Source organism: Lissotriton vulgaris, chromosome 10, assembly GCF_964263255.1.
Source record: "Lissotriton vulgaris chromosome 10, aLisVul1.2, whole genome shotgun sequence".
Taxonomy (NCBI): Eukaryota; Metazoa; Chordata; class Amphibia; order Caudata; family Salamandridae; genus Lissotriton; species Lissotriton vulgaris.
In genome coordinates this window covers 1,019,514,007-1,019,527,601 of record NC_141698.1, presented here as the reverse complement: position 1 = coordinate 1,019,527,601, position 13,595 = coordinate 1,019,514,007, and the positions used below count along the sequence as shown (strand labels likewise).

General features: G+C 49.5%; 1 protein-coding gene across 1 annotated transcript; it reads right to left on the bottom strand.

Moving 5' to 3' along the window:
* Nucleotides 1–398: 398 nt before the first annotated feature.
* Nucleotides 399–12,908, bottom strand: LOC147689229 (uncharacterized). The gene is made up of 10 exons (XM_086940042.1): nucleotides 12,761–12,908; nucleotides 11,156–12,616; nucleotides 9,943–10,035; nucleotides 9,464–9,568; nucleotides 8,682–8,791; nucleotides 8,323–8,517; nucleotides 7,298–7,460; nucleotides 2,570–2,735; nucleotides 1,947–2,041; nucleotides 399–484 (listed from the first exon to the last, which is right to left on the bottom strand). Exons 1-10 carry the CDS (start codon nucleotides 12,906–12,908, stop codon nucleotides 399–401), a joined length of 2,622 nt encoding a protein of 873 aa, XP_086796168.1.
* Nucleotides 12,909–13,595: the final 687 nt, after the last annotated feature.

The window sequence follows — 13,595 nt, the reverse complement described above, 5'->3', positions numbered from 1 at the left end:
CAAACAGAATGCAACAGTATATATACATTGGATCTGTGCCCGTGCATCCTGAGGGGCGTGGAATCGAGGATCTGTCGCTGTACACATCATCAAGCACTGACTTTCAGGTCAATGCCTTGTTGGAGAGTGAAGGGTAGAAAACATCTGCCTATCAATCCAAATGAAGTATGATGACAAAAAAGTATTGTGAGCTGTCTGTAAGAATGTCCGACTCCACTGCGGTCTGTAAGTCTGTTCTGGTAATGTCTTCCTTTCGGCCCAGTCTCGATGCGGATATACGGCCTCAGATTGTGATGCTTCCATTTCCGGTTAATAAAGTGCAAATGGCAGCTGGCTCAGGTCTTGTGTGGATGCTGCTGTGGTCAGTAGAACAAGACTGGTCGTAGCACGTGGGAGCCTCACACCTGCGCGTTCTTCACGCGCTCGAACGTCTGCATGATGTGGGTGGTGGGGACGCAGCCCTCCCTCACGATGCTCAGGATCCCTGGAAAGAAAGAAGCACAACAGCATGAGATTGAGAGAGTGTGGACAGGTCTGAGGTCTGTGAGCAGCAGAGGGAGGGGAGGAGACAAGCATAATGAGCACATTGGGGATTGGCCCCTCAGGAACCAATGGGTGAAGGAGTACAGGTGGGGCCGCCCTCTCACATGGCATATACCGACAGGAGAAAGCATGGGTCTGCGCCCTCAAGGAGACATTGAATGGCTTGGGCAGGGTGGGATATCATGGAAACAACAAACTGCTAAAACACGGACTCGAAAACTCCCACGGCCAAAATATCTTCCACACAAAACTGTCTCTCTACAAAAATGTCGACCAGCAGTAAACTCACTATCAAGCACTTGGCCAATAAACTCAGATAGGAGATTGAATAGTAAGTTAACTCTGTATTCCTATGATTAGGATGCGAGTCTCACTGGAATTAGGAACTTTTAACAGGTCGAATGCTCTTTAAAGAGACATTTGTGTATATTTGTGTATGTCAATGTTTCATAAATCTGCGATTCAGACGTCTCTATTTTCAGATGGGATCAGAGTAAGAACCTTCAGTATCGCGTAACTCCGGCAGGGTAGGATTGTCCCCGAGAAAGAACGATGAGTTGGAGGAATATAAAGATCCCACCTTGAGGGATATTGTCTTACTGAGGGAGGCTCTGGGTCCATGTGCTGACTAAGTTTGGGTGAATTTTTAATTACTATTCCAAAATTTGCCAAATTTGCGTTAGGAAATTTGCATCATTTCTTCATCAGTGCAGACGGCTTTGAGCATAAAATGTCTCCGTAAGAAACATTTTTGTCTAAGTCGTCTGCCAGTATCTAACGGGACTTTTTAATGTGCAGTATGTACTAACCACCATGAAATTTTCATGCAACCACATTTTACACCGTTCATGTAATTAAAAAAAAAATGTTTTATCCTCATACATCTGATCCGTATATAAATGGAGAAAGAAGAGATAGCCATACATATCCTCACTTTCCAACCGTTTATGTAATTTTTGCAAAATTTTGTGAAACAAATTATGCAACATTTTACACCAATGGTGCAGACTAATGATAAAGAGAAAGGCTTGTTAATTTGAAAGTGGGGGTCAGGAGTCGGCACAGGTAGGAAACCTCCGGGGCATCCCTGCAAACTTAGACCAAGCGCTTGGAGTTTTCCTCAGGGGCTCAATAAAGTGCATCTTTTAGTTACGCATTCATTCTGGCCCCTTTCATGCTTCAGCTGTCCCTTCATTGTGGGCTTTGTAGGCCTGTCTGCCTTGGACACCAGGAATGCACTGGACCAGGACTGGTGTTTCCCAAATCTCATGGCAGGTGTTTGGTGGGTGGGGAGGGGTGGTGGGGAGCAGAGCACTCTGTCCACATCCATGGATGCTCCTGAGTCTACTTTGGGAATAGCAGGGGGAGAGAGGAAACAGAAACAAGCATTGGTTGAGACCCACCTTCATCTATCCTCAGACAGTTCACCACCGTGGAGCCCACCATCTCGTAGGAGTCGCCATCACACAGCACCCCCTCCAGCTTGTGTCGTAGACGCCTGGAACACAGAGAGGAAATACAAAATCACTCATTTAAAGTAATCCTCGACAAAGGCTCAGGTGCTGGGGATTGAGGGGAAGCCGCAGGCTGGCAAACATCTACCTGACCTCAACCTCAACTGGTCAAACACACCTGTGTTTAATGCACCCACATATAGGCTTATGCCAAGCATCTCAAACACCCTTACATATAGCTGTGATATCACAAACACTGTTACCCCTTCCTTCACCTTTCAATAGAACCAGTAAACCACCCACCATTCAGAAGACACCAAGTAACGCTCAACGCTAGCCCAATCCTTAAAAAAACAGAACTCATTCAAAGTAGCACATCACCCATCAATACTCCTACGCTTTTCCTTTAACCTTTCAGAATCTTCAGCTCACGCCCTCAGCAACCCTTGCCCCTGCCCTCAGCCCCTAGCAGCCATCTAGTAACTCTCAAACCCCAGGCACCATCTCATCCACAGAAGGCCCCACTCACACCCTTTTCCTGAATCCAACCCCTGTTCTGAGTGTGTACTCACGAGATGACCATGTCATGGTGGGTGCTATCACACTCCCCGCTGGGATTGGCAGATGTGATGGCCAGAGGGCCGGTCATGTCGGTCAGGTGGGCAGAGATAGTGTGGTCCGGCACTCGGATCATGATGGAGTCTTTGGTGCCCACAATGTCATAAGCTGGTCCAACTCCTGCAGGAGGAGAAAATAACAAAATTAATCCGCAACATGCCAGGTGTGAGGGAGTGAGCATTTGTGTTTGACTGTATTTATTTACTCTGCATCCTTAACTGAGGTGCTGTATAGCAATTCCACCAGATGCAGCCCTAACAACTAAAGCAGCATTTTCACCATAATGTCAGTGCCTTGGAGGGGTGGAGCCTCGTGCCTAGAAGTGCCTAAGAGGTGCTTCTGGCTCCGCCCTGCCCCAAGCCCTCTCCTCCAATAGAAAGCTTGCTTGAGGCTGTTGCTGATGTCCTGTGGTGTTTTCACACTCCTTAATGGCGGGGGTAGTTCAAAGCCTCCGGAGCAAGCTGGACATGCACAGTTTAAGTGGATTCCAGCGTGTTTCTCTGTCACCGTGTGATATCGGCTCCTCACCGGATGACCGTGTGAAGGGAGCCGATGTGGTGGGTCACACGGTGGCACCATTGGAGCTGGCAGGCCTGCAGATGACAGTGCTTAATTTGAGCTGATGTTTGAATGGTTTCGCTTCGGAACACCGACACTTAATTGAGGTCCTTGGAAACATGATTTCACTGGTTGTGCAGTGGACAGACATTTGTACATTTAGTATGAAAGAACTTGTGCTACTACGAAAGTATTACAAACTGTGAGAAACATGCACACATTGGTTTGTTCTGTCTTGACAGTCCAGCTGTCGGCAAGACACATTGTTATAAATTGTTTACAATAGTCTCCAACCAGAAAGTATTTATCCCTCATGTCATCCTAATTTTATTGCTGTTTAGTGTATCAGCCTGCCTGCATTAGGGACAATTTTACAACAGCAAAGTGCATTGACTCATCACACAATAAATTATGTATCTCATGCATGCACAGAATACAAAAAATAACCCTTCTTTGTTTTGATTTGTCATTGCTGCAGGGTGTATTTAATGTTTTACTCAGGACCTGTGCAAGAGTCACATATATTTATATGTTTACACAAACACACATGCATACACTCTCAGACACACAATATATAATGGTGCACAGTCCAACTGTTTAAAGCAGGCATGCTCTGGTAAAGTCAATAGGGCTAGCTTTAAAGTGGTAATAAATGGAGAAAAGTAAAATCACAAATGCAGCTTGCTTGCATTAGCTCATTAATGTCAGACCTATTGATGGTGCCAATGCTTGTTATTTCAATGTCATTATTACGACAGAAAAGTGATTATTATTAAGTCACAAGGGACCTCTTCCAAACCCTGCCACACCCCAAGCATGAAATGAAATGAAATGAAAAGAATTTTTATAGAGCGCGAACAGCTGCCCGGAGGCTTCCAGGCGCTAGTGAATAGAATGAACCTTCTGCTGAAGTAGATCACTGGGGGGGTAGGTTATTTTTAGTTAGAAAGAAAGGTTTTTAATTGTTTGCGAAAGGTTAGTAAATTGGGATTGGACCTTAAATGGAGGGGGAGAGAGTTCCACAGCTTGGATGAGTTGTAGGAGAAAGAACGGCCTCCTGCCCTGGATCTTCGTATCTGTGGGACAGCGGCTAGGAAGGCTTTGGAGGAGCGAAGCTCTTTCTTGGGGTGGTGAGGAGTGACCAGAGAATGATTGACCGCAGGGCCGGATTTCCAAAAGGCTTGGTGGGTGATGCACATGGCCTTGAACTTAATTCTTTCCCTAACGGGGAGCCAGTGCAGAGTTTTTAGGCCAGGGCCTATAGGGTTTCTGCGGGGGATTCCAAGCAGTGTGCGGGCTGCACAGTTTTGGATCCGCTGAAGTTTGTTCAGGCAGTATTCAGGTGCCCCTAAATACAGGGTCTTGCTGAAGTCAATACAGGACTGAATTAGACCCTGGATGACTACCTGTTTTGCCTCGAAGGGGAGAAGTGGGAGGATTTTTTTCATCATCCTGATCAGACCAAAGCATGTTGCTGATGGTTTGGTGACTTGTGTGTTGAATGTCAGGGATTTGTCTAGCCATATTCCAAGGCTTTTTATGTTGTCTCTGGGTGTAGGGGGGGCACCTAAGCTGGGGGGCCACAGTAGCTCTATGGTGGAGGGGGCTGAGGGGCCGAGGAGCATAAGCTCGGTTTTATCCCCATTGAGCTTTAAGCATGACTTCGTCATCCAGCTCTTTACCTGTTCCAGACAGGGAATCAAGCTGGTCTGTGCATGCTGACTGTTCTTGTGCGCAAGGGAGACCACTAGCTGGGTGTCGTCCGTATAGGTAACGTTCTTAATACCATGCGGACGAACAATCTCAGCCAGTGGTCTCATGTATGCGTTGAAAAGCGTGGGGCTTAGAGAGGAGCCCTGCGGCACCCCACACCCCAGAGGCTTGCTTGAGGAGACTGAGGCTCCTTCGAAGACTCGGAAAGTACGGTCTTTTAAAAAGGACTTGAGACAAGCCAGGGCTTCTCCTGAAATTCCCAAGCTCAGGAGGTGGTGAAGGAGGATTTTGTGGTTCACCGTGTCAAAGGCAGCGCTCAGGTCAAGGAGGATCACTGCCACTGATCCCCCTTGATCTAGGATCCGCCTTGCTTCCTCTGTGACTCCCACCAACGCCGTCTCCGTACCATGCTTGGGACGGAAGCCCGTTTGGGTGATGTCAAGCAGGTGGTTGCTCTCGAAAACCTGTTTACGGAGGTGTTAATGTGTTTTTCGAGGATTTTGCTTGCCCAGGGGAGCAGTGAGATAGGGCGATAGTTGTTGAGGTTGGCAGGATCGAGGTGAGGTTTTTTTCAAGAGTGCTCGAACCCTGGCATGTTTCCATGTTAGTGGAACTGTGCTGGTCACTATCGAGGAGTTCAACAACTCCAGTAGTGTAGGAAGAATCACCTGGCATGGGCACTCTCTGTTGTTTCTCCCATTGGTGGTTTGGGCCAGGGAGGGCCAGGCCGTAGCTTGGCTTCCATCGCGCCTCCTGCTCTACTATTCACTGATGTAAGGCCGCCGGGGCAGGGGACTAACACAGGCCCCCGGAGCCTCTGCGGCGCAGGTGGCCCCAAAGACATCAGAGACCCCAAAAGCTTTAGGTGGGCCCATTTAGCCAATAGCCAATGAATATCTGTGAGATATGGGAGACTAAGGGGCTCCTCCTTACACTCTGTAGGGGGCGCCATCATTATGCGTTACGCCACTGCGCCTGCCTGGCCTGGCACTGACATGGCCACATTTAGATTTAGAGTTGGATCTCCAGTCCAAACAGACAAGAGCCCCTGTGTTGTCTCATGGAAGAGAAGGAATCTGTCCCATAATGTTTTCAACTGAGTTCTGATTCAGTTTGTTTTTCATTACAAATGCTGGACTACAAATACCAGAATGCAAAGTAAAACAGCATCTAAGAAGCTACACACACAAAACAGGAAACGACTCAGCATCAATATATTGCTGCATAAATGTGGAATGATGGTTACTTGAAACAAAGGACACTATGCAATATATGTATTTGTGTTTATATAGAGCTGCACAGATCCAGCTGATGAACTGAAGAGCCTGAGACCTTACAAGAAAACCAGAAGTTAATGCAAATACTTATATAAGAACCGTGTAAGGAGTGTGGTCTAAACAACCAACAGCTGCATGAGTTAGGGGCCTGTACACAGAATGGGGGGTCACTGGACCCTGATATGTACATGCAATGGGTACTTGAGATGGGGGGTCTGTGGGGTTTAGGGGTGAATGTGCATGTAATACCGGCATGAGATTAGAATCTGTAGACATAAATGGGGTGACTGTACCCTGATATGTATATGCAATAGCTACATGCGACAGGGGTCTGTACACAGAATGGAGGTCACTGGACCCTGATATGCACATGCAATAACTACATGAGATGTTGGACTGTACACAGAATGGGGGTCACTGGACCCTGATATGGACATGCAACAGTGACATGAGCCGGGAGTCTGTAGACATCAGGAGGGTGAATATACATGCAATACCTGCATAACAGGGGTCTGTACACATTAAAGGGGTGACTGGACCCTGATATGTATATGCAATAGCTACATGCGACAGGGGTCTGTACACAGAATGGAGGTCACTGGACCCTCATATGCACATGCAATAACTACATGAGATGTTGGACTGTACACAGAATGGGGGTCACTGGACCCTGATATGTACATGCAATGGGTACATGAGATGGGGGTTCTGTACGCATTGGGGGTGAATGTGCAAGTAATACCTGCATGAGTGGGGGTCTGCACACATTAAAGGGGTGACTGGACTTTGATATGTGCATGCAATGGGTACATGAGAAGGGGTCTGTAGACATTGGGGCATGAATGGAGTGTAATACATTCAAACAATACCTACAAGAGATGGGAGTCGATAGACATTGGGGCGTGAATGGAGTGACAGGTGGGTGTAATACCTGCCTGAGATGTGGGTCGGTACACATTGGGGGTGCGGGGTGAATGAAGCATGATCTAGACAAGCAGCACTTACATGAAGTGGGCCCACCCCTGAATGTCCCCAGGCACAACTTCTGGCATGTGTAGCCCTCACCCCTCTACCCTCCCCAGCCCACCCCTTTTTGGAGAAGGAAACAGACCATGCAGAAGAGGTCACACTCACCCATCCTCTTCAGCCACTCCCCCTTCTGGACAATGCAGCTGACACCCCCAGGGTAGACGCTCCCCATGAAGTCCCACAGCAGGGGGCTGAAGGGGGGTCTCACGGCCCGCAGCTGGTCCAGGTGGGAGATGCAGATACAGATGGGCTTCTCCAGGGGTCGGTCCTGCAGAGGATGTAAGAGTGGGGAGAAATGATTGGTTTAGAGAGAAGAGGGAGGTCATGACCTTCAGACATTCTGTGCAGGGTCACGTGATACCTCCAAATGAGCTTAGACCCAGTCACACCACCTCTGAAAATAAACTAAATGTCTCTAGTGCTAGCCAAGAGATTGTACAAGTTAAAAGCCTGTGGGACCTTTTAATGACCTACAGCGGACAGACACTGGCCACAGAAGTCAGTGCAATGGCACCTGCAAAGAAGGTCAGTGAGTCTGAGAACGCAAACTCACTGTGTGCTCTGGGGCATTAGCATCTTTCTTGTGCATGTGATGGATTCTCATTGGTCACTTCTGGCCCCGAAGCAGGATTTTCTCCTGAGGCCATGTGTGGGCTGAAGCCCTCGGCTCCCTTATCACCCCCATCCAGCACTCTCTGCACAGGATGATCTGATAACAAGTACCCTGGCTGCTTCCAATAATTAACTAAGTTTTGACACTGGAACTTTCTATGCAGATATTACCATGGTAACCCCGCACCTGCAGAATGGTTTTACCCTGACGTCTCCATGACAATATCTCTATATATACATACTCCAGGCTGGTATCGCCATGGTAATCACACCCCTGCAGAATGGTTTTGCCCTGTAATTTCCATGTCAATATTTCCAACTATACATACTCCAGGCTGGTATCACCATGGTAATCACACCCCTGCAGAATGGTTTCACCCTGACGTTTCCATGACAATGTCTCCGCACACAGGGTGATTTCTAACTGTTCTGGTAAAAGGGGTCCCTTATTCTTCAATGACAGAGCATCTGTCTCGGACTCGGTAAATTCCGCTGGAAGTCCGCCCCTCGGTGCTCACCTTGATGGTGTAAATCTTCTGGATGGCCTCGAGGTGTTTGCAGGAGGCCGCCAGCGCGTAGACCGTGTCTGTGGGGACCCCGCACACCCCACCCTTGTCCAGCAGGGCGGCGATGGTCCTTAGACTGCCGGTGCGATAGGAATCGGGGCACACGCAGGAGTCGGACGCCTCAACTTTCTCCTCTGACTTCGTTTCCTAAAAAGACAGAGAGCAGACAAGGAGTGAGACAGCGCCATCTACAGCTGCCTTTGAGCAGCACATGCACATCACAGAGTTAGAGGACAGAGATGGACTTATATTTGAAATACATATCGGAAAGAATAGTGATCGTAACATATTGCATGCACTTATCACTGTACCTTGAAGAAAGAGGGTCCCATGGGAATTAGGTCCTTGCTGAAAATGCAGTTTCCAAGAGATGCCGCCGCTCCGTAGATACAGACGACACTGAAGACGGACAATATAGTGACTGAAAGTAACACAAAGAGGGGAAAATTAGACATAATGTTCATAAAATCAACAAAAGAGACAAGTGTGCTGATCAAGTTAATGTTAAACCAAGACGGGGTTCCCTTCAGGAGGGATTTCAAGAAGGGAAATGCCACCCAAGGCAATAAAATAAAAACATAAGACAGATTACTTTTTACTCATTTTCTGTCTGTACGAAATTAAGTGTGGTAAAACATTTAAACTGGTACAGGAACTCCTATCTTGGTTTATACTTAATTATCCTGGTTCCTAGTGTTATCGGGCTCACCTCAACTCTTCGTATTATAAGAAGGTGATGTTAAGGCAGCAGTGGAGAGACAGGTACAGAAACTAAGACACGTGGAGGTCTGGCAGAGAACTAGACACATGTCAGGTTTGTGACTGACTCCATTCCAGCCCACCTTGCCTTGAAGAGACCAACTCTAGCAGAGTCTGACACGTAACTGACTGTTCACCCCCCACAGCCCTTCAGAAGCACAGGCTTGTCAGGCGCACTCCAGTCCTTTCTACAGACCACTTCCCTTTAGCCCCCACCACATGGCAGGTGGACTCGGGATGGCACTTGATCGATATTGCCTGTTTATTAACCCTTTAGAGATCACTGACATGCATTAACACACAAGAGGAACCCACAGTCAAGGCGTCCACTTACTCTCGAGCGCGAGGGGCATGCATTCCAAGGTGAAGAGCAGGAAACAGACCATCGCCGCCTCCATCAGCGGCGCGAGCAGCACCAGCACCACGTTGGCATAGGCGACTGTGGAACAAGCAGAACAAGATGGCGTCAGAGGCCGGAAATGACATATTTCAGAGGTCAGCGGGGTTCGCAGTTGTTTAAGTCTTTAGATGAGGACGCTACGATGCCCCTGAACTGTCCATATGGACCATCGAGGGACAGACTCCGGCCTATACCCACTGCAGCCGGAACGTTTTAAAAATGACTATGTTTCCCAAGGTATAGTACCTGTTCCGGGCTACACCTCTTCTCTTAGAAGAGAGAGTGATTAAACATCTTGAATCAATCTTTATAAGGTTCATATGGCAGTATGGCAAGGTCAGACGCTCTAGGCCACCTGGGCCGCAAGGATTCAACAGAGGGATGAATGGACCTCGGTATCTGGAGAGACTTACCCAAGGATATCAGGAAGACATTGATGACCAGGAAGGTGACGGCACCAACAGTGAATGCACCATAACTGTCGACGTGGATATTCAGCAGGGGACCTGGAGAGGAAAGAGGGGGAGGGGCAGAGGGTTAGTCATGGATGAAACAGAACACAGGAAGGAGCTCTTCCTTCAAAGGCAGGAGAGGGCTAGGAGCAGAGACAAGAGATGGAGAGGACCATATACTGTCAACACCTCGATCATCTAACAGCCAATCATGGGGCTGGATGTTGACTTTTGATGATGTGCAAAACTGTATCTTCCTCCCCACCCTGAACAGGTGCGCCCCGATTTCTTGATACACACTTCCCTGAGCTCCTTATCCCAGTATAAGGCGTTTTCTCGCATGAGTCAGAAGACAAGCGAAAATTACATTCTGGTAAATATGCCCCAGGGTACAAGAAATGACCAGTTATTTGAACAATGATATTCATGCCTTTTAGTTCTTCCCACACCTGGATTATCAACAATAGTTTATCAATAGTTTATCCAGACCTATTAATGGTTCCATAAGTCATTAGTCCCCTCCTAGTGGCCACCTCCTCTTCAACCATATGCCCCCCACGTGGCTCAGGGGTTAGAGGCGGCAGACCTGGAGCTTGAGTTTCGGCCCTGGACCAGGGTTCAATTCCCCGCCTCGGCGGGTCTTGGGCTCAATAATCCCATGGACTCGATAATTCTCGCTCCGGTGCATTCTCGACTCACGGGTCCACACTCTGCGACTCTGGGCAATAGCTTGCTTAATCTCCACATTGGCCCTTCGCGGCGGGATGCCTGGCTTTCACCTTGTGGATACCCTTCCAGGGTTATCTCACAGGGGAATACCAGGACGGGTTCCCTAAGCAAGCGCGGAGATGCCCCAGGGTAAGTCCTGCGCTATATAAGATTCATACATTTACATTACATTTACCTGGCAGCCATCACATATGACCCCTCCCAGGTACTTCATCAGGTCGCACGGGCCCCCCAGTCAGACAAAGAACTGCATGTGATGTCATCAAGAAACTACCTGCATGCATGGCTGCTCCAAATGAAACCAATAACCAGAAATATACATCCCCCACTGCCCCTACTGGTGTGCCTGAGGATCTAAACCACTCAGAAGCTTCATGACACTGGATCCCTAGGACTTTTGTGAATACATTTTACACATTGTAAAGATTAGGAGATCATAAGTTACCTGCGAGTCGTAGCCACGCCCATGTGGCCCATACAGCAGCGTAAAAGAATGGTAGGACCGACCCAAATCTTCGCCCTCTCTGGACCACGATCCTGCAGACGTACAACTGGAAGAGAGCGCCGGGGATCAGCACCCAAGGGATGGAGAGGTGGGCTCTGGTGAGGTCACTGAGGGACCCCTGGATGGCAGAGAGTGATGCCAGGCCATTGCAGAAGAAGAAGAGGGCATCAGGGAGCTGGCATCTGGTGGTGCTGACCTCCTGGCCCTCCTTAGACCTGCTGGTGACGCGCTTCAGGCTCAGCAGCAAGTCCTGGAGCGTAGCCGATGACATCACTTGGGGTCCAGTAGAGATCAGCGACTTATCAGCGATGGAGTTAATGAGGCTGGCAAAAGTGGCGTAGAGGGAGGTGGCGGTGTAGATGCTGCAGACCACTCCGAAGAAGATATGGGATCCCAGGAGTGGAATCTGGTGGATGGTGGAGACCATGAGGAGGAGGAAGCATGAATTCTGCAGCACCTCCAGGAGGTCTCTGTTGAGGGACATCAGGCAGAGGATGCAAGCGGCGACCAGAAAGAACCAGCCCCCCACCATGCCCGCTCGGCTCTTGTCCACATTGTCCCCCGTGAGGAGCACCGTGAGGATGAACTCTTCCCAGGACATTAGCAGCCAGAAGAGGCTGTGGAGCCCAAGCTTGGTGGTGTGGTAGACGTCTTCTCTCAAGTAACTGTAGTAGCTGGCGCAGAGCTGGGACAGCGCATTGATGCTGACCCAAATGGCGCCAATGTAGAAGGTCTTCATGTACCCAAAGCAATAAAAGGCAAAGATGAGCGAGGCCACCGCGTCGGCGATGTGTCCCAAGGCCATGGGCTCCGCGTACTTGGAGTTCTTCTTGGTCTCCTCCCCGATGCCACTGGAAGAGGTGCTGTTGGCCGAGCCCAGAAGCAAGACGCTGAACAAGGGGTTCCCGAAGCCTGGAAGGACGTACCTCTGGGTCAGACCCTTCAGGAGCAGAGCAGTGGCGCCATAGAAACCAAACAACACGATGAGCAGCTCCAGGGTCCCCGAGACCACCAGCGCCCACTGTCCGAAGAGCCCCACCGCCTCGAAGACCAGCGTGAGGGTGATGGCGCCAAACACGAAGGGCATGACGTAGTTAACGGTGGCCGAGCAGAAGGAGAGGATGAAGGCGACGGCGGTGTACGCCACCAGCCCTGCTACTGCGCTCTCAGCAACCGGAAGCGGGGAGGCGGCCATGATGGTCTGGCTGCTAGAAATGTTCAGGGTTTGTGTGGTGTTGTGGATGGTGGGGTACGCGCCCAGGGCGACACGTGTAGCCCCGTAGCTGCTCCAGAGGGCGGCGAATGCCACAAAGGCGGTGCTCCCAAGGTGATCGTACTTCCGGAAGCACAGGAAGCCTGCAATGAGCTGTGTCAGTCCTCCAATCAGGATGAGATGGACCCCTGCAAGAGATAACACAGGCATTGAACAACGCGTGCATGTGTGTGTGGGTGCGCAAGTGTGTACCCCCTCCCTCCAAGTGTCCTATGCATGTTATCCCAGAGCCACCTGTAACTCTTTGTGTGATCTGTGGCTTCCGCACTCACCTGCCAGGATGTTCTCCACCCCTTCAGCGTTCACTTTGGTGTGGAAGGAAAAGAAGTTCTGTAGGGCCACCAGGAAGGCGCTGATGACGTTGGCGAGGAAGCCCATGACGGATGGTTCACTGTAGTAGACAGAGGCGAAGCCTTCCATGTTGAGTGGCAGACCTGGGGAGGGGAGAGAGGGCAAAAGATAAGAAATTAGCCACAGGTGAGAGGGAACTAGAGGTGAGATTGGGACAGGAGGTGAGAGGGAACAAGAGGTGAGATTGGAACAGGAGGTGAGAGGGAACAAGAGGTGAGATTGGGACAGGAGGTGAGAGGGGTAGGGGGTAAGAATGAGATCGAAGACGGGTAGCTGGGTGGGTAAATTGGTGCACAAGGTTAGATGGGGAACAGGGGTGAGACAGGAGGCGGAGGCTTAATATCAGACAGAGGTGAAATGGGAACAGGGTATGAGCGTGGGACAGTGAGTGAGATGGAAGACACATGTGAGTGGGAAAGTGAGTGAGATTGAAGGCAGATTAGAGAGGGACAGTGGATGAGATGAGAGTCATTTGAAAGTTGGACAGTGAGTGTGACGGAAGACGTGAGAGTGGGTCAGTGAGTGAGAAGGAAGAGACATGAGTGGGACAGTGTGTGAGATCGATGACACTTGTGGGAGTGGGACAGTGGGTGAGATGGAAGACATGTGAGAGTGGGACAGTGAGTGTGATCGAAGACACTTGTGAGAGTGGGACAGTGAGTGTGATCGAAGACACTTGTGAGAGTGGGACAGTGGGCAGAATTCGATCCAGAATTGAGATAGGAACCGGGGGGGAGGTGGAGCAGGGACAGGTAG